Below are 24121 nucleotides of genomic sequence, written 5' to 3' on the forward strand. Positions count from 1 at the left end.
GCCTCCCCCAGCCCCGGAGCGCACCGTTCATTGTCACATGCTTTCGAGGAAGGGAGAGGGCAAGCTTTAGCGAACACCTACCGAGTCCCTGAATTCGGCTCCATAGATGTTGGTGCATTTAGAAAAATATTCCTTATTCTTCATAATGAGCCGGTTAAGGCGAGTGGTATTTGTATGCCCTGTTTCACCAGCGAGGGAGCTGAGGATCAGGACGTGCACTGATTTGTCTGAAGTCACACAGGTAGCAGAGGGGTTGGAGTTTCTGTTACTCTGCTGCACAGCTGCCCTTTTGTGACAGTCAGTGTTTTTTCCGGAGGGAGGTTCGAGGCCCCGATCCGACGGCGCGGCCCGGCGGTGGGGGGTCGGGCTTCCCTTGAGAGGGTGGGGATGCGGACTGAGCCCCGGGGAGGCGGGGTGGGCAGGAGAGAGAGCGGTCACCTGCCCTGGGGTGGGTCCCGGGGCCTCGGGGGCCAGCTGCACCGGACACAGCCGCTGTCCTCTCGTCGTTTCCATTGAGGGAATTTCCACAATCACCACGATCAGGCGGCCACACGCCTAAAGCATCGGGCCGGGCCTGATCCTGGGAACCTTACGTTTCATTCCATGGACCCTCGGAGGAGACGCGTGGCCACCTGAGTGACATGGGCTCTGATGAAACGTCGGGAGTGAGGAGCTCCCAGGAGAAGCGGGGAGACATGTGCAGGGAGAGAGGAGGTGGAAGCGGAGCCTGGGAGGAAGAGGGGGCGATGAGGTGGAGGAAAGCTCTGATCGTCAGGTTTGGGTTTCCGTCGAATCCTGCAAACAATGGGCTTTCCTTAGAGATAAAGATTTGGTGGAAAGGATGATGTCGGAGTGGGTGTTGAGATGAAGGACAAACTTATGCTTTATTCTTTGTTTAATAACTTGAACTACCACTTTCATTCTCTGTTCAATAAATTTCACAGAAGCTGCAACTTGATTTTAATCTTTAAAATCAAGATTTTAAAGCCAGGTTTAACTGTGGGTGTTGTGGTTGGTTTTTTTGTTGTTGGTTGTTTTTGTTTTTTTTTCCCAGAAAGGCTGGGTTGAGGCCTGATTAACTTTACAGGGTATTTGAGTAATCTTTGACCTATAACATTTCTTGCTGCCAGAAAGTAGTACGGTGACTAGATAATCTGCCATCAACTGACGATTTGCCCTGTAGGGTAAAGTTGAATATACTCGGGCTAACATTTCATGGCACTTGCCAAAGAACTCTGCAGAGGAATAGAAATCCTGAGACTGTCAGAGGCCATACAGCCTCTGCTCAAAGCAATACAACAGATAGACACATTGCCAGGGGAACAAAAGAAGTGAAACAAACAGAAGTTAGTTAAAGCCTTTAAGCAATGTGGCGAATTGACTTAAAAGTGAATCACTATATCCGGGTGATTGTTTTAAAACAAGGGCCCTGTACCTTCAGTAGGAAAGGAAAATGTAGAGCTGACTGGTTTCACTTGGTGACTGCCTGCTAACCAGATTACAATGTTCCCACACTTCCTGGTTCCTGCAATTCCTGTTACTGAGTTGCTGGTGGAATTCAGAAGTATCCTGTGTCATATTCGCTAAAAGAAAACAATTGGTAATGAAAAGGAAGAAGTCAACCCGACCAAGTATTGCCTGACAACCGGAAGGAATTTTACAGAGCATTTTCAGTGAATGAACTGAGAGCACTTTGTGTCCTACTGTAAAAGCTGTTTTAATTATTTCCTCAGGGATAGGAATAATTTCGTTGTTTAAAATAAGAGACTTTCCAGTTACCCATTCTTGGTTTTTATTGATTGATTGGGTCTTTCACCCATTCATTTACCAGGTGACAATTGGGCATCTATTAAAGCACCAGATACTGCTCCAGACAAGAAAGTGCAGCAGTGAACAAAATAAGAATTCTTATGTTAGTGGAAGTCTGACAAATATTACAAATGAGTAAAATATGCAGTGTATTAGGTCATAAGTGTAAGGAGGAAAATGCAGGGAAGGGGGATAAAATGTTGAAAATCAATGATGGAGATGGGGTGATAGACTGGCTTAGGAAAGCCTCAATGACTTCCCCCCTTATAATCCTTTATTGAAATGGTTTTAAATGTTTCCATATGACAACATAGTAAAGGCAATCAGTATGACAGATTAATTTTATTTTGGATTGAAGCTTTGGAAAACTGCCTCCTACTCCACCACTTTGCAAAATTCAGAGCTAAATATTTATAAAATGTGCCGCAAAGCCTGCTCTGATATAAAAATACTATATGTATGTTCTTGGAATTCTCTAACCAACAGTCTTTCACTCACAATGAGTGTGGTTGTGAAAGGTGTGAGGGAGCCAGCCATGTGGATATGTGAGAAAAGTTGTACTTTTCAAGGGAAGTACAGATTCTTAAGTTTTACTCAGTTTTCCCTAACAAACTTTTATTTTAGCTATTTCTTTTTAAAAAAATATATTTTATTGATTTTTTACAGAGAGGAAGGGAGAAGGATAGAGAGAAACATCAATGAGAGAGAGAAACATCTATCAGCTGCCTCCTGCACACCCCCTACTGGGGATGTGCCCTCAACCAAGGTACATGCCCTTGACTGGAATCGAACCTGGGACCCTTCAGTCCGCAGGCTGATGCTCTATCCACTGAGCCAAACTGGTCAGGGCATATTTTAGCTATTTCTATAGAGATATTTAACTTAGAAAAATATTCTAATGCCAGTTTTATTGAGTGCCTTCTGTGATATACAGCACTGGAATACAAAGAAGTACAAGAAATGGTGTCAAGGAGTGTACACTCAAATTAGGGATATCTGTTAAAAATTATTATAAGCAAATATATAAATGCCAGTGAGTGGCATTTTTTAAATGAATATTCATTTTGATTATAATTGCTGTAAATTATATTTAATCCTTAAACTAAAAAAATCCATTGATATTTCCCGTGGTTTGACTCCTGCCAGCAAACTGATCCTTTTCTTTTCACCTGCCTGCAATATTACTTGAGTATAATGATTTCTGCTAGTAATTCTTTTATCCTTCAGAAATTTGAGTCATTTTCTCAGGAATTTCTTGAGTTCAGAATTCTAGTATGGAGGGAGACTTGGCTGTTTTCTCTACATGATTATAATTCAAGAAATGACTAACTGGAATGGTATAAAAATTGGAGTTTAGGGACTTTTGATATGATAGCCACAGAGTTGCTATGCTTGCCTAGGTCTCACCTCAAGAATCCCTAGATCCAAGGTATCTGGATGTATATTATCTTCTGTGATGGAACCTGTTCATATTGCCCAGCTGTCCTGGTGCCATGCCGGGAACCTCGCTGTAGGGCAGTATTTTCAAAACAAGGACCATCTGTGAGTGAGTCATTGGGGATGCTTATAAGAAATACAGATTCAACACAGTTATTGATCAGACTGATTTAGGGAATGGGACTTGAGCATCTCTCTTTTATCAAATGATCCTTAGGATGCATTTGTGTGGCCCTAACACAAATCTCCCTGCTACTTACCTTACATCAAAGTATTCATTCTTCCTGATTTTTTTCATGAGTGAGGATAACCTGGGGTGGGTCTTAATATTACTTAGGATAAGTTTGAGTGATCTAGAACAGCGGTCGCCAACTTTTCGGACCTCGCGGACCACCAGTTGGCAACCGCTGATCTAGAATGTGGCATTGACTTCTTTGTGAGAATTCAGTAAAAGACAAAAGAAATCTATTGTAGCTCTTTTTAGTGTTACTTCCATAGTTGTAAATCCAAGAACTGCTGTGTCTTATGAAATGGTGTGGGGTACAGAATTCTCACTCAAAAGATCTGCCCAGTGTACTGCCAACCTTCCCAACCTGTTTTTCACTCTTAGACGCCTTGTGCTGCATCCAGCATTAGATCACTTGATGTTCCTTCCTCCTGAAGCTGCCTCCTCTCCTTTTCCCAGTAAATGTCATCTCCCTGCTGAAAGGCTATTGTTGATCCTTGTAAGTCCCTTCTAACACCTCATAGGGTAGTCTGTCCCTACTGGTTTCCCCCTAATCTTGCTCTATCCTTGAATCTCCTTAGAGTGTTGTACATCTCTAAAGGCACTTGTGTTCTCTATTCTGTAAAGTGGTAGTGTATGTATACTGGTATGGGCCTGCATTTCCTTCCTAGAGTCTAAGTTCCTGAGATGCTATTAATCTTCATTTTTCTTTCTTCTACAGAGTGTAGCTGGTGTGATGTGCGTAATCAGTATGTATTTCTTGAGTTGAAAGGAAGACTGTATTTTCTGTAATAAGAATAATGAACTGAGTTATAAGTTGTTTCTCAACACAAATACTACCCAGAAGCCTTAAAATAATGGAGGAAAATGAACATAGTTTTTTCCTTATTTACTTATTTGGCAAACTGAAACATGCTGTTAGCAGATATGATTTTATTAAGAATTATTTTTCTTATTTTGAAATATAGAGTTGCCAGAAGTGTTAAAAGGGGAAGTATAAATGCGATTACATTTTAATATACCGCACAATACAAACTAGTGTACCTGGCTTCCCTTACTTGGTAACTCGTGTACTAATAAAGGAGCATTCTCTTTCTAATCTTTACTTTTGTCTGATTCACTTCCAGCACAGCATTTCACATTTATTTTAGCGTTCTGGAATGTCCTCTTCTCCTTTTTTTGCCAAAGGGCTAGTTCCTTGTCAGGAGGCTAGGAGAGATCCTGTGTGTCCATTCTGACTATCTCCTCCTGGAAAGCCTTTCTCTACTGCTCCATCCCCAGTTTTGCTGTCTTTGTTAATGTTTGAATGATCGCATTCTCTGAATACACTTCTGTTTTACCATACTGCTCAATCAATGTATGAAAATAAACCTTTACTTAATAGCAATAACAACTCTGTTAAACACTTACTGTGTACCAGATACTATGCAAGAAGTACATTAAGTTCTTAGCAGTTTTACACATCAAGACACTGAGACTTAGAAAGCAAGAACCCATACCTAGCAAGAAGCAGATCAAGAATTCGAACCAGATTTTATTCCAAAGCTATTGTACTCAACTATTATATTGGTAAGACTTCTACTGGTAAGAGAATGTGACCACAATGCAATCACTTTTAGTACTATTCCTGATTATGTAAGGTCATCTTAAAGCCTTAGTAAAGTGGCACTTATCTACAGGTGATAGAGTGGTTGGTAAAAGATATTTAAAGGCAAATAGAATGTTCTTCATACCACCATTATAATGTTCATCCTTGAGCCATAGGAATCACTTTCCTTTTTTAATCCGATGAATTTAACTTTATGGGGCTCCTGCTCTGCATTGAACTATTTATTTGTCAGGTGATCAGAGTCTTTGAAGATAGTTGCATTTTTACATGAGCAACCAGAGACGGAGAGAGCCCAGGAGGCTTGTTCATTTTACACATTTCTTCTGCGGAAGCACTGGGACTGAAAACCCAGCATCATTCTGCTGCACATGCCAGCGTTACATGTATCTGTTCCCTTGCTACATGCTAATTCCACTATAATTGTTTTCCATGAGGTATCCTGGGGCGCCCTTGAAGTAAAGCTGTTTAATGGGTTATAAGATGTATTATGACTGCTTCACTCATCTAAAATTTTAATTGCAGTTTTTTATTTTATTTTAAATAATTGCTTTATATGTTTTCCTCGCTGACGTTTGCCTCCAGCAGTGTTATAATTTGGTTGTTAGAGAATTAAATGAGGGAACCACTAGGTAACTGACATAGATGTCTGGTTTCAAAAGAAGGAAGGTAGACTACTTGAGTGAGTCCACCTATTTACATGGCTGGAGAGATGCTTCATAACTAAGAGATATTTCAAAAAGAAGAAAGGTAGGCTACTTGAGTGAGGCCACCTGTTTACAAAGAGCTATTACTTTGATTCCATGGCTGGAGAGATGCTTCATAACTAAGAGATATTTCAGTGTTTATCTCACTTTTCTCCCCTTGGATGTTAGATGTATTTAAGGCAGTGGTTCTCAACCTTCCTAATGCCGCGACCCTTTAATACAGTTCCTCATGTTGTGGTGACCCCCAATTTCATTGTTACAAATTGAACATAATTAAAGCATAGTGTTTAATCACAAAAACAATATGTAATTATATATGTGTTTTCCGATGGTCTTAGGCGACCCCTGTGAAAGGGTCGTTCGACCCCCAAAGGGGTCGTGACCCACAGGTTGAGAACCGCTGATTTAAGGGCTACAGGTAAGATTTGCTAGTTGAACACTTGCCTAATTAAACTCCTTGTTACTTGGTATTAAGTTGAAAAAAATATTATGCCATGGCTTTGTGACCCAGTTAATGTGTAGATCAGCGGTTCTCAACCTGTGGGTCGCGACCCCCTTGGCGGTCGAACGACCCTTTCACAGGGGTCGCCGAAGACCATCCTGCATATCAGATATTTACATTACGATTCATAACAGTAGCAACATTACAGTTATGAAGTAGCAACGAAAATAATTTTATGGTTGGGTCACAACATGAGGAACTGTATTTAAAGGGCCAGAAGATTGAGAACCACTGGTGTAGATGCTTGAGTATAGTATAGGTAGTGTACATATTGAAACCTATAAGCAATTCTACAATGTCATTTTAACTAACATACTAGAGATTTTTTAAAGATGCCAGTAAGGTTCCTGAGTACAGTATAAATCAAATAGGTGGATAGGACATACTTAATTCCTTTTCCCTTTGAAATGTTTTCTCTCCAGCCTTCCATGACATCACATATGGTTGGATTTCTTCGTTTCTCACTGTCTGTTTCTTCTCAGCCTTATGCCTAGCTTCTCCTTTGCTCCACTTCTAAATGTTGGGGCGAAAGAAGCATGATACAGAACTGCATGATCACATATGCCAGTATTACACATGCATGTAGACAAAGACTCAGAAATATTAAAAATTAGAAATAGTTGTGTTATAACGGTAAGGTGGATGGATGGTTAGGGGACATTCCGTTATTGTCTAAACTTTGAACATCTCATATAGTTTTTAATATTAGAATTTAAAACAGGCATTTCTTCAGATATAAAAAGAAGTACATTTGGCCCTCAAAGCACATAGTAGTGTTTATTAAGAAATACCAAAAACATTGTAGTCTTTCTGAGGTCCAGCCTTCCTAGCCTAATATTTTATTCTTTCATGGAAACTAGATTTTTGTGGGTGTGTGCATGTGTGTGTTTTAAAATTTTTTGGTTCTTCCATATTATCTTTTCTATATATATTTACATGTAGTTTATACTTGGGAAATTGAGAGAGCAACAAAACATAATGTAAAATTCTCTAAATCATGCAGCCCGGCCGGTGTTGCTCAGTGGATTGAGCATTGTCCCATGCACCGAGAGGTCACTGGTTTAATTCCCGTTCAGGGCATATGCCCGGTTGCAGGCTTGATCCCAGTGGGAGGCATGCAGGAGGCAGCCGATCAATGTTTCTCTCTTATCAATGTTTCTACCTCCCTCTCCCTTTCTCTCTCTATCTAAATATCAATAAAAACATATTTGAAATATATATTTATAGGGGTAAGACATCATCATAAATCAAGAAATAAAATGTATTTTTTAAAAAATTAAGAAAAATGAATCATTATTGCAAAAAACTTATATTCCTAAGTCATTTTTTAAAGAATTTAATTATCTGTTAGCCCTGGGAAACCATCTTTAAAAGCTTTTTAAAAACAAACTGTAGTCCTAGTTTTTTTCAAAAGATACTATTCATTTGTAAAAGGTCAGTTTTATTTTATGGAGTTTAATTTTTTTGAGAGGAGAATTCAAAATTTAATAGTAAATTGGGTTCATCATTCTTTATCAGTGTTAGAAATAGTTACTGAACTGAATAATTAGAAACCAGGAGACCTGGATTTCATGCCAAACTCATATCATTTTGGCATTAGTTTAGATTCTGTGAAAGCAAACAAGATGAATTATGATATGAGAAAAATAATCTCCACATCAACTTGGTATTGCTAGAGGAATTGCCTGTTGCAGTCCAAGGCGCACTTGCATGCTGTTGCATTTCTTTTGTATCATGTGAAGTGTGTGTGGACTTTGAATCCTGAAGAAAATGGTAAGCTTATAATCTTATGTATAAGTGAGATAAGTGCCATAGAATATAATCAGGTTTCCGGATGGGGTTCAAGTACGAGGTATCAGGAGTCATCTTGCTGATAATCTGTCTTATCTATGCATTTAGCATTTCTCAGACACTATACTTTTTTAATTTCATTTCTTTATCCAAACCAGCCAACATAAATGTTCTGTTTAAAATAACTTTATGAAAGTCTTTATAAAAGGTGCTTTGTAACTATGCCTTTGTACAGTATTCTTCCTTTTTAACATAATTTCTGCTTATGTGCAATAAGGAAGTATCTGCTTTTATTGTGGGAGGTTCCTGGAAACATTAAAAAAAAAATTCCATTCAGTGACATGTTCATTTAGGTTTTGTTGTTGTTAGGTGACATTTTGTGCACTGATAATTCAGTTTATTAAATAAACATTGTGGAAGGTGCCCTAGAGGAAAAGAGATAAGTAAGACACTAGTTCACAGCTAAGTACAGTTTAGTTGGGGGAGAGGGGTTAAGCTATAACTATAATAAAATGTAGAATATTAGTCTATCAAGGAATTTGAACAAATTGTGTGTATTTGGAGGGGGTGAGAGGAGGAATGAGGCACATCTGTCTGGTGGATTGAGGGTAAGTGACATTTCAGCTGGCCTGTGAAGATTAGTAGAATTTTACAGGTGTGGGGCTGTGTAGGTCACATAATAAAGGTTGGAGGCTGGCCTCACTTCCTGTGTTTTTGGAGGAAACGAAGCAATCTAATTTGCTGGCAATAAGGTACTATAGAGACATAGAAAGATTAATTTATTTCATAAATATAAAGTATTCCTAGCCACCAAGTGTGGAAGCATAGGCTGGAATATCAATGCTGATCTGAGCAGCTTGTTCTTAATATATTCAGTATTTGGGGAGCCATTGACGATATTAAAGTTGGAATGTGACAGGATTGAAGATATACCCAGAGAAGATTAATCTTGTAGTCAGTCTAGCAATACATGAGAAGGGACAGGAAAGACACATTAGAAGGTGGTTGTAATATTATAAAGAAGACTATTGCTTGAAACAATGGGGACAAAGTGTTATCGGAGAATTATGTGGATTGCTCTTCTCCATTGCTAGTGAGAGTGGAGTTTTTTTGTTTTTTTTAAATATATTTTATTGATTTTTTACAGCAAGGAAGGGAAAGGGATAGAGAGTTAGAAACATCGATGAGAGAGGAACATCGATCAGCTGCCTCCTGCACACCCCCCACTGGGGATATGCCTGCAACCAAGGTACATGCCCTTGACTGGAATCGAACCCGGGACCCTTCTGTCCGCAGGCCGACGCTCTATCCACTGAGCCAAACCGGTCAGGGCAAGAGAGTGGAGTTTTTGGGGTGCCATTGGAAAAAGAATTTCTGGAGGCCTCCAGGGAGAATAAAATGTGGTATAAAGCTTTATTTCTATGGAAGTATATCCCTCAAGTTGCAAAGTCTCATTTCCCTTAAACCAGTCCTGGAAAAGGTGCAGTTGGGGATCCAGCAGAGCTAAAAGCAAAGCCATTGTCCAGAGTTTGTGTTCCATGGTGGAGCTGGGTCCCATGTAGCATCAGACTAGTTAGAGTCCATTAGTCCATTGTGTGTGGAGTCCACATGGCCATGAGCCATGTAGGCAAATGCAGGAGCGTGAGAGTACACCCCCTGCCACAAGAGTCCCAAGAGAGCAAGAAGGAGGGAACTCCTTTGTTCAGGAACTTTACTAGTATATCTCAAATCTTGTTGCACTTGCAGTGGCCACGCCTCTTCTGGCCAATGACCACTCCCAGGAGTGACTGACAGGTAGTCATCTTCCCTACGTCACCCAGACCTTATTATGGGCATACCTGTTATATTCAGTCATTGTTCCTTTCCAGCTAATTAATAACTGGGTTAAATACAACGATGTCAACTGGACAAAAGGAAATGGGTACAGGCAGCATTGCTGTATATGGGTTCTGCATATTAATAGGGTGCTGATGAGGTGGTGGTGATAATGCTTGAGAGAGAAGATGGCTGGAGTGACTGGCAGGTAGTGATGCTTTTATTAGAACAAGAAGAAGGGCTATTTATTTATTTATTATATAAGTATTATATAAGTAGCAGTTGTGATTTTAAATGTTGTCCCACCACCCTTATATATTTACTGTTCTCATATAGCCTATTCAGACCCCCCCCCTTTTTTTTTAACTTGTTGTAATACAAGTGCTTGAGAGCTAGCTTTAAATATAAGCTGCCATATTTTAGATGTGTTCATTTTCAGATGCTTACAAAACTTTTGGGTAAGATTAGATGTTTGAACTGGAAGTGATGGGAACCAAATGCCAATCCTGTTTTTACTTCAAATTTTAATGTTCTGTTCATCATGGATGTTTAATTACTGAGTTTGGGCACCCCCTTAAATTTTGCTTCACTCATCTTACCCTGTCCTGGTCTGGAGTGGTTTTAAAATCCTATGAGTAACTAGGATCAGAGGAGGAAGAACACGTGGACAGAAAGAGAGGACTGACCTAGGGACAGGGACAGGAACAGGGTGGGAGGTGGGGGAGGGGTTGGAAAGAGGAAAAGGCATGCAGTCCAAAGTGAGAAGGACCAGTCAAGGAGCGGATTGAGAATGGAACCAGGAGAGGACATTCAGACAAGCTTGAATGAGGATAGGATTTTGAAGAAGCAGGGTGGTCATTAATGTTAACATAAAGGTTGAGAAGGAAAGAGTAAAAAAGATTGAGAAGAGGTGGCGACTGTTTTGCTGATGAAGAATGTCATCCATTGCATTGGAGAGGGCAAGAGTTTCTGAAAAGCTTTGCCATTTTAATCTGGAGGGGTAGGGTAAACAGATTAATTAACATTTTATTTTTAATAAACATGTCTGGCAGTACTATTGTAGAAATTTGATGTTTTTAAATTAAGAAAATTTTGAAATATGTATGTCTTCTACCATTTATAACTACAATATAGACGAAAGGGTGATCTAATTATTATTTCTTCTTTACTTGCATAGGTAATTGGAAATCTTGTAACAGTTATAAACCTGTATCAAAAATTTATATGCTATTTTTTTTTTACTTGTGACTTTTGTTTTGGACTTGAGGATAATGATTATATCCAAATACATCTGTATTACTACACAAGTATTACTATCCTAAATACTTACTCAAATAACTCCTGATATTAATCACCTTCTTTAAGAATTTTCTTTGTGTTTGGGAATATATTTGTTGTGTTTAATCTTGCTCTGGACATGGGTGTTACAAAATGCTCTCCTTTATCTTTCTAAGCTTAAAGTCTTAATGATTATGGACTTTTTTTTTTTTAAATCCTCACCTTAGAACATTCTTAGACAGACAGACATCAACGTGAGAGAGAAACAACAATCAGTTGATTGCCTTCCATATGTGCCCCAACTGGGGATTGAACCTGCAACCCAGGCATGTGCCCTGACTGAGAATCCAGCTGGCAACCCTTCCATGTGCACAGGACAATGCTCAACCAACTGAGCCACTCTGGCCGGGCAATTGTGGACTTTTTTATGGAGCCACATTCTTAGCCCTTTGCTCTTCTCCATGTATATGATGTGCTCCTTTACCTTTGGAAATTGTACTTATTATTTCTTATGTGTATGGCTCTCACCTTAAGGAGGATGATTCCCAAATGTATATCTACATCTTCATCCTCCATTTCTTTGTTATGTTGCCTTCCCAGCCCCACATCTAAAAAATTCTCCTAATTCTTCAGAGACGAGCTGAAAAGTCACTTAACCCTAACGAGGCCTTTCCCAGTCCCCGAGCCAATCTCTGACTTGCCATCTTCTTTCAGTAGAAGCTCACTTGTTGAGTGTCTCTTCTGTACCAGGCACTTTGCTAGCCCCTAGTAAACAAAGCAGTAAGATTCCTACTCATGTGGTGCTTATGTGACGACCTCTTTTGAACATCTTTCCCTTGTGTCTCTTAGTTACTCTTACAATAAACCCTTACCTAAATATTCTATAATCAGCTATGTAAAAGTAAACTTATCTTTTCCTTCGAACCAATTCTCTTTGTAGACTTTCTCTACTTAAAAAAGAAAAAAAAAAAAAAAGATGTTCACATAGTTTGTCACCAAAGATTAAAGTCATGGAATTTTCTGTTTTTACCTCTAATTAAGTCATATTCTTTATTCTATCATTTCTTCCTTTGTAGTGAATCCTTTTCCATTGCTTCATCAAAATATGTATAGACTTCTGCCGTAGTCTGCTTACTGGCCTTCTCTTTACTGTTACCAGGTTAATTTTCCTGAAGAAATACATTTTCACACATTCCACATTGCTCAGAAATTGTTGGTTGCCCTTTGAGCAGACAAAATGAAATAAAAATTAGGACTATCCCTTTGCCCCTTTTCACAGATCCTTTGCACCAGCAGCATTTGTTGGTCTTTTGAGCATTCCATGTTTTTTCTTAAGCATTTTCTCCATGTAAATGTTCTTCCCATTTTCTTCTCTCAAGTCTTATTTTACAAAGCCTTTCCCCTACCAATAGAGACTGCTTTTGTCTTTAAACTGCTATTACACGTACACTACCAAGTTGGCATTTATATATAGCACTAGAGGCCTGGTGCATGAATTAGTGCATGGGTTGGGTCTGGCTGGCCTGTCCCAATTGGGCCCAATCAGGCTGGTGGGAGCAGTGGGAGGAGCCGAGGGAGGTTGGCCAGCCAGCCCCGCCCCCTGTTTGAACTCCTGGTCAGTTGAACTCCTGCCCAAGGGGACAATTTGCATATTAGCCTTTTATTATATAGGATATTCAGCAACTTCTGTGCTATTTTTATATATTTATTATATTCTCTCTCTCCCAGTTAATCTTTGAACTGTTTTAAAATCATATCTGACTGAGAGGAATACTTGGTAAAGGCCAAAAAGGAAGGTTGGCTTCTCTGAAAATAGCCAAAAACTTATTTGTTTTTAGTTAGAGCTCTTTATATTAGTTTTACATTAAATGCATGTCACATTTTTAGTTCCTTCATCCTTTGTTGAATTTAATTTTTTAAATTGTTATTGATTGATTGATGTTTTTAGAGAGAGAGGCGGAGGGAGAGAAAGAAATACCATTTTGTTTCTCCACTTACTTATATGCATTCATTGGTTGATTCTGGCATGTGCCCTGACTAGGTATCAAGCCTACAACTTTGGTGTATCAGAATGATGCTCTAACCAACTGAGCTACCTGGCCAGGGCTGATTTCACTAAATTTTGCTAGTTTTATCAATTTTCTACTTTTTACATAATTCATATTAGTCCCTCTACTATTAAAAAATCTAATCAAGTTGAGGTTATGGTTCTGAATATACATAGTAAGTCTGCAAGGAAATTCCATGAGGCTGGGAGTCTGGAAGATATGGACTCTAGACCACTGCTGCAGTTTCTAAATCCTTGGACAGACCCTTAAGGATGTTGTGTCTCAGTTTCATAATCTGTAAATAAAGTTGTCGAGTAAATGATCTTAAGTCTTCCTGGGTCTAAATTTCTGTCATGTTTATATTGACACTACGTAGTTACTCCTGTTTTGTTTTTTACTTTAGCCTGAAGCCAGGCTCTTTATATTAACAAAGTTCTGTTGTTATAACTTCCTTTCAGATTCTAGTTTAATTAGTCATGACTACTTCATTTGGCATTTGTTCAGTTCTGGATCTAGCATTGTTTTCACAGCAAACACACTATTTATTAAAGAGATAACTTACCCTCATTTGGATTTACTTGCTTTTTTTTTTAAAGGTATTTTCAAAAGAAATAATTCCAGATTGATGGATGAAATTTTAAAACAACAGCAGGAACTTCTGGGCTTAGATTGTTCCAAATACTCAACAGAGTTTGCAAATAGTAATGACAAAGATGATCAAGGTAAGCCTGAATATAAAATTGAATATCTAACAAAAGCCGATGTGTTTTGTGGTTGAAGGCAAATCCTGTCACTCATTCATTCATTCATTCCACCCTGTTGGTCTTTATTGTCACCATCTTTAATCATCAGATTTAGACTTTTCTTCATTTTGATAATTTTTTAAAAGATGATTTTATTGATTTCAGAGAGAGGAAGGGAGATGGAGAGAGGGATAAAAACATCAATGATGACAGAGAATCATTGATTTGCTACCTCCTGCATGCCCTCCACTGGGGATTGGGCCTGCAACCTGGCATGTGCCTCTACCAGAATTGAACCCTGACCTCCTGGTTCATGGGTCGATTCTCAAACACTGAGCCACAAATGGCCAGGCCATTTGTTAATGATTTTCAGAAAAAGATAAAATTATGAATTTCATAGATATTAAAAAATAAACACATGTTAAAGATTTTATTTCACTTGTAAGTCACCAGGAGCCAGGCAGATTTTATACCAGTTCAAAGAGAATCCAAAGAACGGACACATTTCTAGATCAGAAATATTGAAATGGTTTTTAGTGTGGTTGGTGGGAACCTCTGTAGACAAGAATTTGGCATTGCTATTACTTACCTAGAATCCTACCAATTGTAAAATAGCTTGGATAGAATCATAAATTTGATTAAATGGGTATGTATTGTAAACAATGCATATTCCATTAAAACACATTTTTTTTGTCTTCAGTCCCGTGTTACTGCTAACTGCTATGATTGTAGATGCCACTTTAGACTTATAGAAATTGAAATTTATTCTATAATTAAAATTCCTATTTGCTAGAGGACTTATTCATAGAGACAAGGTCATTCTGCATACTTTAAAGAGAAGGCAGTATATAAATACATACACAAATGTGATGTGTGGGTCCTTTCAGAGGAAAGTAGTTTAAGTATATTTTGATATGGAAATTGAAGGGCTTAAATGATTCTTGTTTATTCTAAGAACTGTACCTTTATTTAGGTCTGAATATAACATATCTTGAAACTGATTTTGAAATATATCTGGAAAAGTATGTTTTTATTAATGTTTTGTTTGTGTTTTCCTCCAGTTTTAAATTGCCAAGTGGCAGTGAAGGTCCTGTCCCCAGAAGATGGAAAAGCAGATATTGTACGAGCTGCTCAGGAATTTTGCCAGTTAGTAGCCCAGCAGCAAAGTAAATCCACAGATTTGGATGTGCATATGTTAGACAGTTTACTTAGTAAGTCATATATATTTATTTTTGGTTTTGTTCCACAAATATACAGTATGAAGAAGAATATCTAGGTTCCTTTCACATTTTAAAGCCTGATTTTGTTGTTGTTATACATGTTGTGTTTCTGAAGTTTAAGATCCTATGTGAAATTGGTTTTGAGAAAATGACATTCTTAGTTAACTCACTTGCATGAGGACTTACTGGTACAGGAGAGGACCTAAGAGTATTTGTGCGGGGGAGTGATGAGTATCCTTATAAAGGACTTCTGCCTGTTAGCCTTCCTCCCTCTGGGATGTTTTTCTATACCAACAATGAGTTTTATAATTCTCCAGACACCAACTGGGTGTCCAACAATTCAGTTTCATTCCAATACTAACTACCCAGAGTTAGTGTTAGAGTCTAACAAGCTTAAGAACTCGGTCACGCAAGACTGCCCCCACTTCAGACACCAGTTGTAATTCTCTGAGCACCTGTACTTGGGATCAATCAGCTATAAATAGGGGGTTCCCATGACTCCCTCCTAAAGTTTGATAATTTGCTAGAATGGCTCACAGAACTCAAAAGGCACTTATGTTTACCGGTTTGTTGCAAAGGATACAACTCAGGAAAAGGCGTACAGGGCAAGGTTGTAGTGGGAGGTGGGCGTGTGGTAATGCAGCCTCTCATATAGATATCAGGTAGCCATGCCCCCTCTGTGTAAACCGCTCTCATCGTGTCTACCAGCCGAGAAGCTCCGAATCCTGTCCTTTTGGGGGGTTATGGAATCTCTTACCTGGCACCACTGCTTAAATCTTTTTAAAAATGATTTTATTAAAGAGTTTCATTTTTATGAAATCCAACTTACCAATTTTTCTTCAGTAGATCATGTATTTGGGGTCATGTCTGAGAAACTTTTGCCTAATTCAAAGTCACAATTATTTTCTATGTTTTCTTCTAGAATTTTTATAGCTTTAAGTGCTATATTTAAGTCTGTGTTCCATTTTGAGCCCATATTTGTGAATGGTGTGAGGCATAGGATACCCGGTTTTCTTTATTAAAAAGACTAACTTAACCTTTCCCCCTTGAATTACTGTGGCTCCTTTGTTGAAAATCAGTTTACCATAAATCTGCAAGTTTATTTCTGGGCTTTCTATTCTATCCCATTGCTCTGTATTCTGTCCTTATAAAGCTACAGTGTGTTGATATTCAAAGCATAAGAAGCCGATTTGATGAACGGGTTTTGCCCTTGGCCATTTTATTTGCAAGCAGTGCATGTTAAGTTTGTGTGTATTTCTTTCTTTTCAAGGTTCAAATGGTTTTCCTGATCCTGATGTAGTACTGAAGTTTGGGCCTGTGGAGAGCACTTTAGGCTACCTTCCCTGGCACATCAGATTGACTGAGATTATGTAAGTAATTAAAAGTGCTCTGACTTTGGTTCAATTCAGCAGGAGTTTCTGGGGCTTAGTACTGTACTACGTTTAATGGGTATTCCCCAAAAATTGCAATACTAGATTCTTTCCCCAGATATTTCACAGTATCATTGGTAAAAGAAAGACATATAAATGCTCAGACACGAGAGGGTATGTTTGTGCAAATGTTAGGTATTGACACCAAGTATCATAGGAGATCAGGAGTGAGATATCTCTGTGGGCCAGAATTGTTGACTATGTCGAAAGGATGTGACTTGATCTGAAGATGTAAATTGGGTGGAATTTTGTAACTAGAGGAAAAGAAGTGTAGGGGATGGGCAGTGGTGGGGGAAGCTGGGGTGCAGAGGATGCTCATTACATGTCAGAGATGGAATGAAGGAACTGGCCACACCGGAGACGGGCATTAGTGTTAGGTAGTAGTGTGAGATAAAATCAAATAATTTGGGAGTGGAGACATTGAGAACACTTTAAATAGCAGCAGAAGGAATGCATATCATTGTTTGGACAGGCAGATGGAAACCGTTGAGCCTGGGGATGATGCGGGAATGGTGACCCTGGAAGATTTGTTTGGTAACTGGAACAGAGCAGATTGCATTTAGGGGAGGATGAGGTAAACACACCAGTGAAGAGGCCATAGCTTAATCTAGGGGAGGATACAGTGAAGAGAATGAAATTGCTTATTTTGAACAGTTGGGTAAGCTTTTTGTATAAAGGGCCCAGTAGTAAATATTTTAAGCCTGCGGGGTCCTACAGTCTCTTGCAAGATCTCCTCTGTTGCAACTACTTAACATTGGCTAGTATACCTAAACAACCACAGGCAACATGTGAACAAGTGTGCGTGACCACATTCCAATAAAACTTTATTTACAAACACAGGTAGCTGGTTCTTGGGCTGTATTTGTTGATTTAAAACAAAGGAGAGATTTAGGAGCGTTAAAATATATTTAAATTCTGGGCTTTAGGAGAAAAAATACTACAAATTCTATCTCATGAGAAGTATAATTGCAGGCCTGGCACTTCACTAATTATGATAAAAGAAATGAAATGACTCCTCTAAGTTTTTAAGCCTAAGTGACTGGGTGGATTATAGAGCTATTGAGAAAAGCAGAAAAGTGAAGGGAGCGTTGATTTTAGAAGGGAAGATGTTGAATTCAAGAGTAAGATGATTTTGAGGCCAGAGTCTGTTTAGATGGAAACGTGTAGAGGGCAGAAGAAGATGTAGAGTTGGTGCTTGGATGAGAAGTCAAGGCTAAAGATGAATCTGGGGAGTGTCAGTGTCTTGGAAGTAGAAGTAGGGAACCTGTGAGAGTAGAGGACCTCTCTAATGGGTACATCGAGGAGCACAAAACCAAGGGGTCAAGTGCCTCAAGCTCAGGGGCTGGAGGGGAAAGGGTGTCAAATAAAGAGGCAGAAGAGCAGCAGCATGTTAGAGTGAGAAAGGGCTGAGATCACCTGAGGTGGCCGCCTCATTTTGTAGGCGAGTAAAGTGGAAGAGACATTGCTCAGGCTTGTAACAAAGTGGAATTAGAACTCAAATTGCAGACTCTGGGTTTCCCTAGGGTGGTGCTTATTTCTCTTGTCTCCTTTTCTCTAGAACTTTTCATGTCATTTTCCATGCCTTTCAGGTGGGAGTAGTTTAGAGGAAAAAGTGTGTTTTAAAACAGATCTTGGTTTAAATCTTAGCTATCTATGCAGCTCATTAACATGATTTTGGAAAGCTATTTAAACTTCTCTCTATTTGTAAAATGGGCTGTTAAACACAGAGTTGAGGACTTAAATCTGATAATGGACATCGGATATCTAGCACATATAGGCTTTCCTCGTGGAGCTTTGTACTGTGTCTGTCAAAGCTCTACGTCTGTTACAGCTCTACGTTATATTGAGGTTTGCTCTGTATTTGTCTACTGTCCACCAGACTGCAAGCACCCAGATGCAGGAAAATGTCCTAATATGGAAGAGAAGGGTGAGCCCTGACAAAGCTGACCAGGAAATAGGACCACTTCGGAGGCATGGGGGTGGTGGCGCTAAGTGCTTCCTGAGGAGTGGCGGGAGATGAGACTGTGGGAAAAGGGGGTGAAATGAGGAGGGCTTAGGAAAGTGGTAGTTTGAGGAGGACATTTGAAGCAGGCTTTAGCAAGAAGAATGTCAGTAAATTTGTCCTTTGGGGATGTCATTTCAGTAGAGTGAATAGGATAAAGGGTTGATGGTAGTCAAAGAAAGGATAAAGATGATATGTCAGGTCTATCTCAATAAAGCTGGGGTTTGCGGAAGAAAAGGTAAAGTATAGCAAAAGAGAACCACAGGGGCCGAGAGGAGTTCATACATGGCAGGTTTGCTGAATCCTTTTCTCTAGTGCATGAATGTGGCTCTTGTACAATAGCCAGGTGTTTGGCTCTAATAGTGTTTGGAATTTCCAAAGCCTCACAATAAAGCTGTATAAAATAGAGATTTATAAAAAATGTTAATTACTGAAAATTACTTGTGTTTAAAATACTTAAAGGGGAGCCCTGACTGGGTGGCTCAGTTGGTTGGAGCATTGTCCTGTACACCAAAGGGTTGTGGGTTCGATTCTGGGTCAGGGCACTTGCCTAGTTTGTGGTTCAATCCCTGGTCTGGTGAGTACTGGAAGCAGCCAATTGATATTTATCTCCCTCTCATCCTCCCTCCCCCCTCCTCCCTTTCCTCTCTGAAAATCCTCAGGTGAAGATTAAAAATAAATAATAATAATAAAATACTTACAGGAAACCCTCCAGCTATATGTTCAATCTGCCTCTAAAGTCCTTGTCTTCACACTGCCATTGTCCCCTTGAGCAATTGGAAATGGTGGAAGTAGATGTCGTTTATTTATGGTTACTCACCACATGGCTTCAGTCTGTCACTGTGCAGGAATGCTGTGCTGCTCTGCCAATGCCAAGCCTGGCTTTCCTAAACCATTAAAGTAGTACTGGCTTTACTCAGAGAGGAGCTCTTGAAGTCAATGAATGAAATCCTATATAAATAGATCTTCAGCTTTGCATTAATCCTACTTAGAGGTTCTGAATCGCTATCTCACTACAAATTACTTTTCTCTTATTGTGGAAGGAGAGATTGTTTTTCACTTGAACTGTTTCACAGTTAATAATCATTTAGTAGAAATGGTTTGTATTCTCTATATTTACAGTTTACTTTCTTCTGTCCTTAACTTCTCTTTGGTCATTACTCTTCTGGTTCCCCCCTCCAAATTACAGTATGTCATCTAATTGCCTCTTTTCCCCTGTGCTTCCTTTTCAGCTCCTTGCCTTCCCACCTAAACATCAGATATGAGGACTTTTTCTCTGCCCTTCGTCAGTATGCAGCGTGTGAACAGCGTCTGGGAAAGTAGTGATCTCTGGCTGCATAATTTGATTTCAGGCTTTTGGAGAAAAGGACCTAAGTGATTCTGATGTTTACAAAGCAACTATGAAACCCTGTACACACCTAGTTTATAACCCTCATAATTTATCAACAAACACAAAAAAGTGTCTTACTTGAGAGTAAGTAAGTGTGAGTGTGTGTGTATGTGTGTGTGTATGTGTGTGCGTGCGTGCGTGCGTGTGTGTGTATGGAAATAAACTTATAAATGGGAAGTGTTAGAGAAGGAAATACATGGACTTGCACCTCTGAGCAAGCAGCAGTAATGTTATAGGAGCTGAAATTTCAGTTTTAAAGCCTTCAGCCCCAACTACTTCCCTGTTTTTGTAGGGACATGAGTGGATGTTTAGAGCTGTTAGATTATTATTTTGGAGGGAGGGGGGATTTTTTTTTTCAGTCTTTCCTGATGACCAAACTTTAATTTTTAAGAATAATATATTGACTTATTAAATGGAAGCATTATGAGTTTGAGGGATTTCCAGAGGAATGGAAATCTTTATTGCTCACGTGTTAAAAACTTGCTCACCATTGAAGCCCAAGGAATACCTGTTTTCAGATACCCGTCCTTTTTCATCTCATCGTTATTGTCAAACAATGTGACTGGAGAGTGTTGATCCGCTGTCTTTGTTCTGGGATATGAAGATCACTTGAAAAGAACTCTTACAACATTGAAATGAAGAAATTAAAGAATTTTAAAAATTTAAGTATTAGGCAATCCAGAAACGGTGAAGAAGTTGGAATCTGAAAAACAAAGGTGGAAAGTTTCCTAATGGATTTTTGTTGTTTGATGGATAGTGTGCTACATAGTATCCAAAGTTATGTTAAAAAAATATTTCCACTAACTGTTTGTTTAAAATAAGCATTTGAGAGAATATAAGGCAGCTCTTTTCCTCAAAAGTAACCTGTTCCTCTTTGGAATCACATATTTAGGACCATGTTAGTACCCTGGGTTTTTGCTCAGTAAATCCTGATGGTGACTTTCTGTAAAAGACCTTTAAGTGAGATTGAGGGCTGTGTAGGTAATAAAACATTACCAAAGGCTACAAAAGTAAATTAATTCTACATGTTCTCTTTCATGACAGAGAACAGCACTGGTTCTGTTATCTTTTTTAAATAAATAAATGATTTTTGATAGGTATTTAATATTTCTTTCCTCACTGCTGATCCTTGAACAGAAACCATTCTTTATATTTGATGGACAGTTTTCAGAAAAATCTTAACAACTGTATAATAATTATCTAAAATTGTACATTTAGAATGGAGAAATTTAAATAGTAGGTCTCAAAAGTCTGAAAAATAGCAGAGAAAACTGGATTTGGAAAGCAAGATCTGGAATTGCTTGTCAAATTCTGAAGGTATGAAGAATAAATGTTTCAACTTTGGATTACAAAACCCCATTTATGATTAAAAATATACTTGAAATAAAATTATTAAACTAAATTTTGGTTTAGTGATATTGCTTTGCACTTCATTGTTCTTTTAACATTGTAAGACTTTTTTTTTAAAGTCAGTTTATTGCTGAAAGTTTTATGTGAAGCTACAGCATATCTCTGAACTTGACCAGAGAATTTTTTATTTCTGTTCCCCTGTACAGTGATTAGTGTTCTAGTGAGGATTTTTTTTTTTGCCTTAGTTTAAGACTGAATTTATGGCTTTTATAAACATGTGTCTGGAATATGTATAGCTTTAATGAATTAAATGTAATGGGCCCAATTGAAATGAAAAGATATAATATTTGTTAAAACGATGTTAGTCAAATAAATTACCCACTGGGATATAGCCAAAGTTGCTAAAGGTTTAATAGTTGTCTTTTACTTTATTATCTTCCATTTTGTAGCAGTATAGTGCTACACACCAGAGTGAATCTATAACCTGTGACTTAAGTTTATTATAGTCCTAGGAAGAGACCCTGAAAACAAGTTGCTAAGGATTCTGAGTTCAGATATAGGCATTCCATATCTTTCTCCTCATGGGTTCAACTACTAGTACAATCTCCACAACTTGAATGGCATTGGTCATTCTGTAATTCCTGCCAAAATTATCACTAGGTAACGCATTATCCGGGCTCCCTTGCACTCCCAAGAAGAACTGATAATTTTAAAGGAAAGTGTTGTTTTGTCTTTATGTTTATTGAAGGATATTGTTTAAATATTTTTTAAATACTTTATTGACACTCCCCATAATGGAAAAATTTATCAAATTAAACCCACATTCTAGATGGCAGCTTGGAGCATAGCAAGAATTCAGGGGTTGAAAACTAGTCCCAATCTGGTTTGATTTTGTTTTTTAAAAATGATTACTGTTACAAAGTTTGAAAGCTGGTTTTGATGCTAATAGCAAATTGTGTATATTGTGACTAAGGCATAATAGCCTGTCTTAAGAGAGGGAGGTGTTGTTAATAAACAGTGCCAAATACACTGTGCATATCTACAAATTAATCTTTGAATGTATGTTACTTGATAGCTCCCTCCTCCTCCTGTGTGATGGTTCCATGCCTAGTAAGATCCTTGTGATGTTTTGTATGGCTGTAGACTTTGGTGACATGTAAATAATGTGCAAAGCAAGTTTTTATGATTAAGGAATCAAATTTATTGAATTTTATGATTGAAAGTTGAAACTTAACATGTATGAACAAAACAATAAAAGAATATACTCTTTTCATGGACTATATTGTTATGTGAATGCTACATTTATTCTAAACATGTAGGACTTGCAGAAATGGAATGAGAAACTCCTATGACTATATAGCAATACTATTTTTTTAGATGATATGTTCTAGATCAGGGGTCCTCAAACTACGGCCCGTGGGCCACATGCAAATACAAATATTGTATTTGTTCCCGTTTTGTTTTTTTTACTTCAAAATTAGATATGTGCAGTGTGCATAGGAATTTGTTCATAGTTTTTTTTAAACTATAGTCTGGCCCTCCAACGGTCTGAGGGACAGTGAACTGGCCCCCTGTTTAAAAAGTTTGAGGACCCCTGTTCTAGATTGAAACATATTCTCATTTTTACCAGGTTAAATATTGGGAATCTTATAATGTTATTTGCTTTTTGCTATATAACAGTGATATAAAATTCATCTTTCCCATTGCTAGAATTGTCAAAATTCTACAATAATTAAAATAAGAATTGATTTTTACTGAATATGGAATGCTGAATTTAAAATGTATATGTGTACTCTTTTTTAAAAAATTGACAGTTTTTGTCAAACCAGGAAATTAAAGGGTAAGAGCTATCATCTGTTGTACGTTGCATAGAGTATTCACTTTCTAACTTGAGGACCTAATTATAAGATAGTTGGTTTTTATGCATAATTTTCATCTGAAATAAAATTTTCAAAGGTCACATTTTAACTTTGGTTAATAGGAAATGCCTTTAACAAAAATTAGTGTAGAAAAGGTTCCGGATGGTTTGAAATAATCCCAGGAAACAAATTAATGTCAGCAATTGTCCAGGAATCCTAGTTGATAGGCCATGACCTGTGATAAAATTGGTGAAAAGGGGGAGTACAAAAAGAATCTGCTTAAAGTTAAAAAAAAACCCCAACACATTTATTGTAGAAAAAATTAATTTGGAGACATAAAGGAAAATAACTTATAATACCATCACTCACCGATTACATTTTTGGTGACAATCCTATAATTTTTTTGTACTTATATTTTTAAAAATGGATCCTACTGTAATGGGTTTAATAAAGAGATTCTTTTTAAACTATAAAAAGAGTCTTTTATTCTGTTTTGTATTTTGTCACTGTGTTTGGATATAAACAAATTACATTAGCACATGATAAAATGTTTGGAAAAATTCAGTTATCCTTAATGAATTTTAACCTTAGTTCATATTTTAGAGGTAATTTTATACTTATTTCTCTTTTCTCTATCTTCTAGAGATTCAAGAACTATAAATTAATTTTGGCATCTGGATTCATATCCAGATGATGGCAAAATAAAAATTAGATGTACTCTCAGGTCAAGCTATCTGCTGTTGATCATATTTATACTCCCCTTCATTAGAACTAGTAATTTAAGTTGCTTTTATGCGGATAAGAAAAGATCCGTTTGTCTTGGAGAAGGAAAGCTTCAGCAAAATGAAAAAAAATCAGAATGTAAGCAAGTTGCACTTGAATGTATCTAATATTTCTATTCTGATGAA

General features: G+C 38.0%; 1 protein-coding gene across 1 annotated transcript in view; it reads left to right on the forward strand.

Annotated features, from left to right (window-relative positions):
• Nucleotides 1-22631, forward strand: part of NUS1 (NUS1 dehydrodolichyl diphosphate synthase subunit) — a 23301-nt gene extending 670 nt beyond the window's left edge. Inside the window, exons 2-5 of the mRNA XM_005859097.2 lie at nucleotides 13816-13941; nucleotides 15024-15173; nucleotides 16453-16552; nucleotides 19847-22631. Of these exons, the coding sequence (XP_005859159.1) occupies nucleotides 13816-13941; nucleotides 15024-15173; nucleotides 16453-16552; nucleotides 19847-19937 (467 nt within the window). The 3' untranslated portion in view covers nucleotides 19938-22631. The remainder of the gene's footprint in view (nucleotides 1-13815; nucleotides 13942-15023; nucleotides 15174-16452; nucleotides 16553-19846) is intronic.
• The last annotated feature ends 1490 nt before the right edge of the window (nucleotides 22632-24121 follow it).

This window comes from Myotis brandtii, unplaced genomic scaffold (genome assembly GCF_000412655.1).
Source record: "Myotis brandtii unplaced genomic scaffold, ASM41265v1 scaffold123, whole genome shotgun sequence".
Lineage (NCBI taxonomy): Eukaryota > Metazoa > Chordata > Mammalia > Chiroptera > Vespertilionidae > Myotis > Myotis brandtii.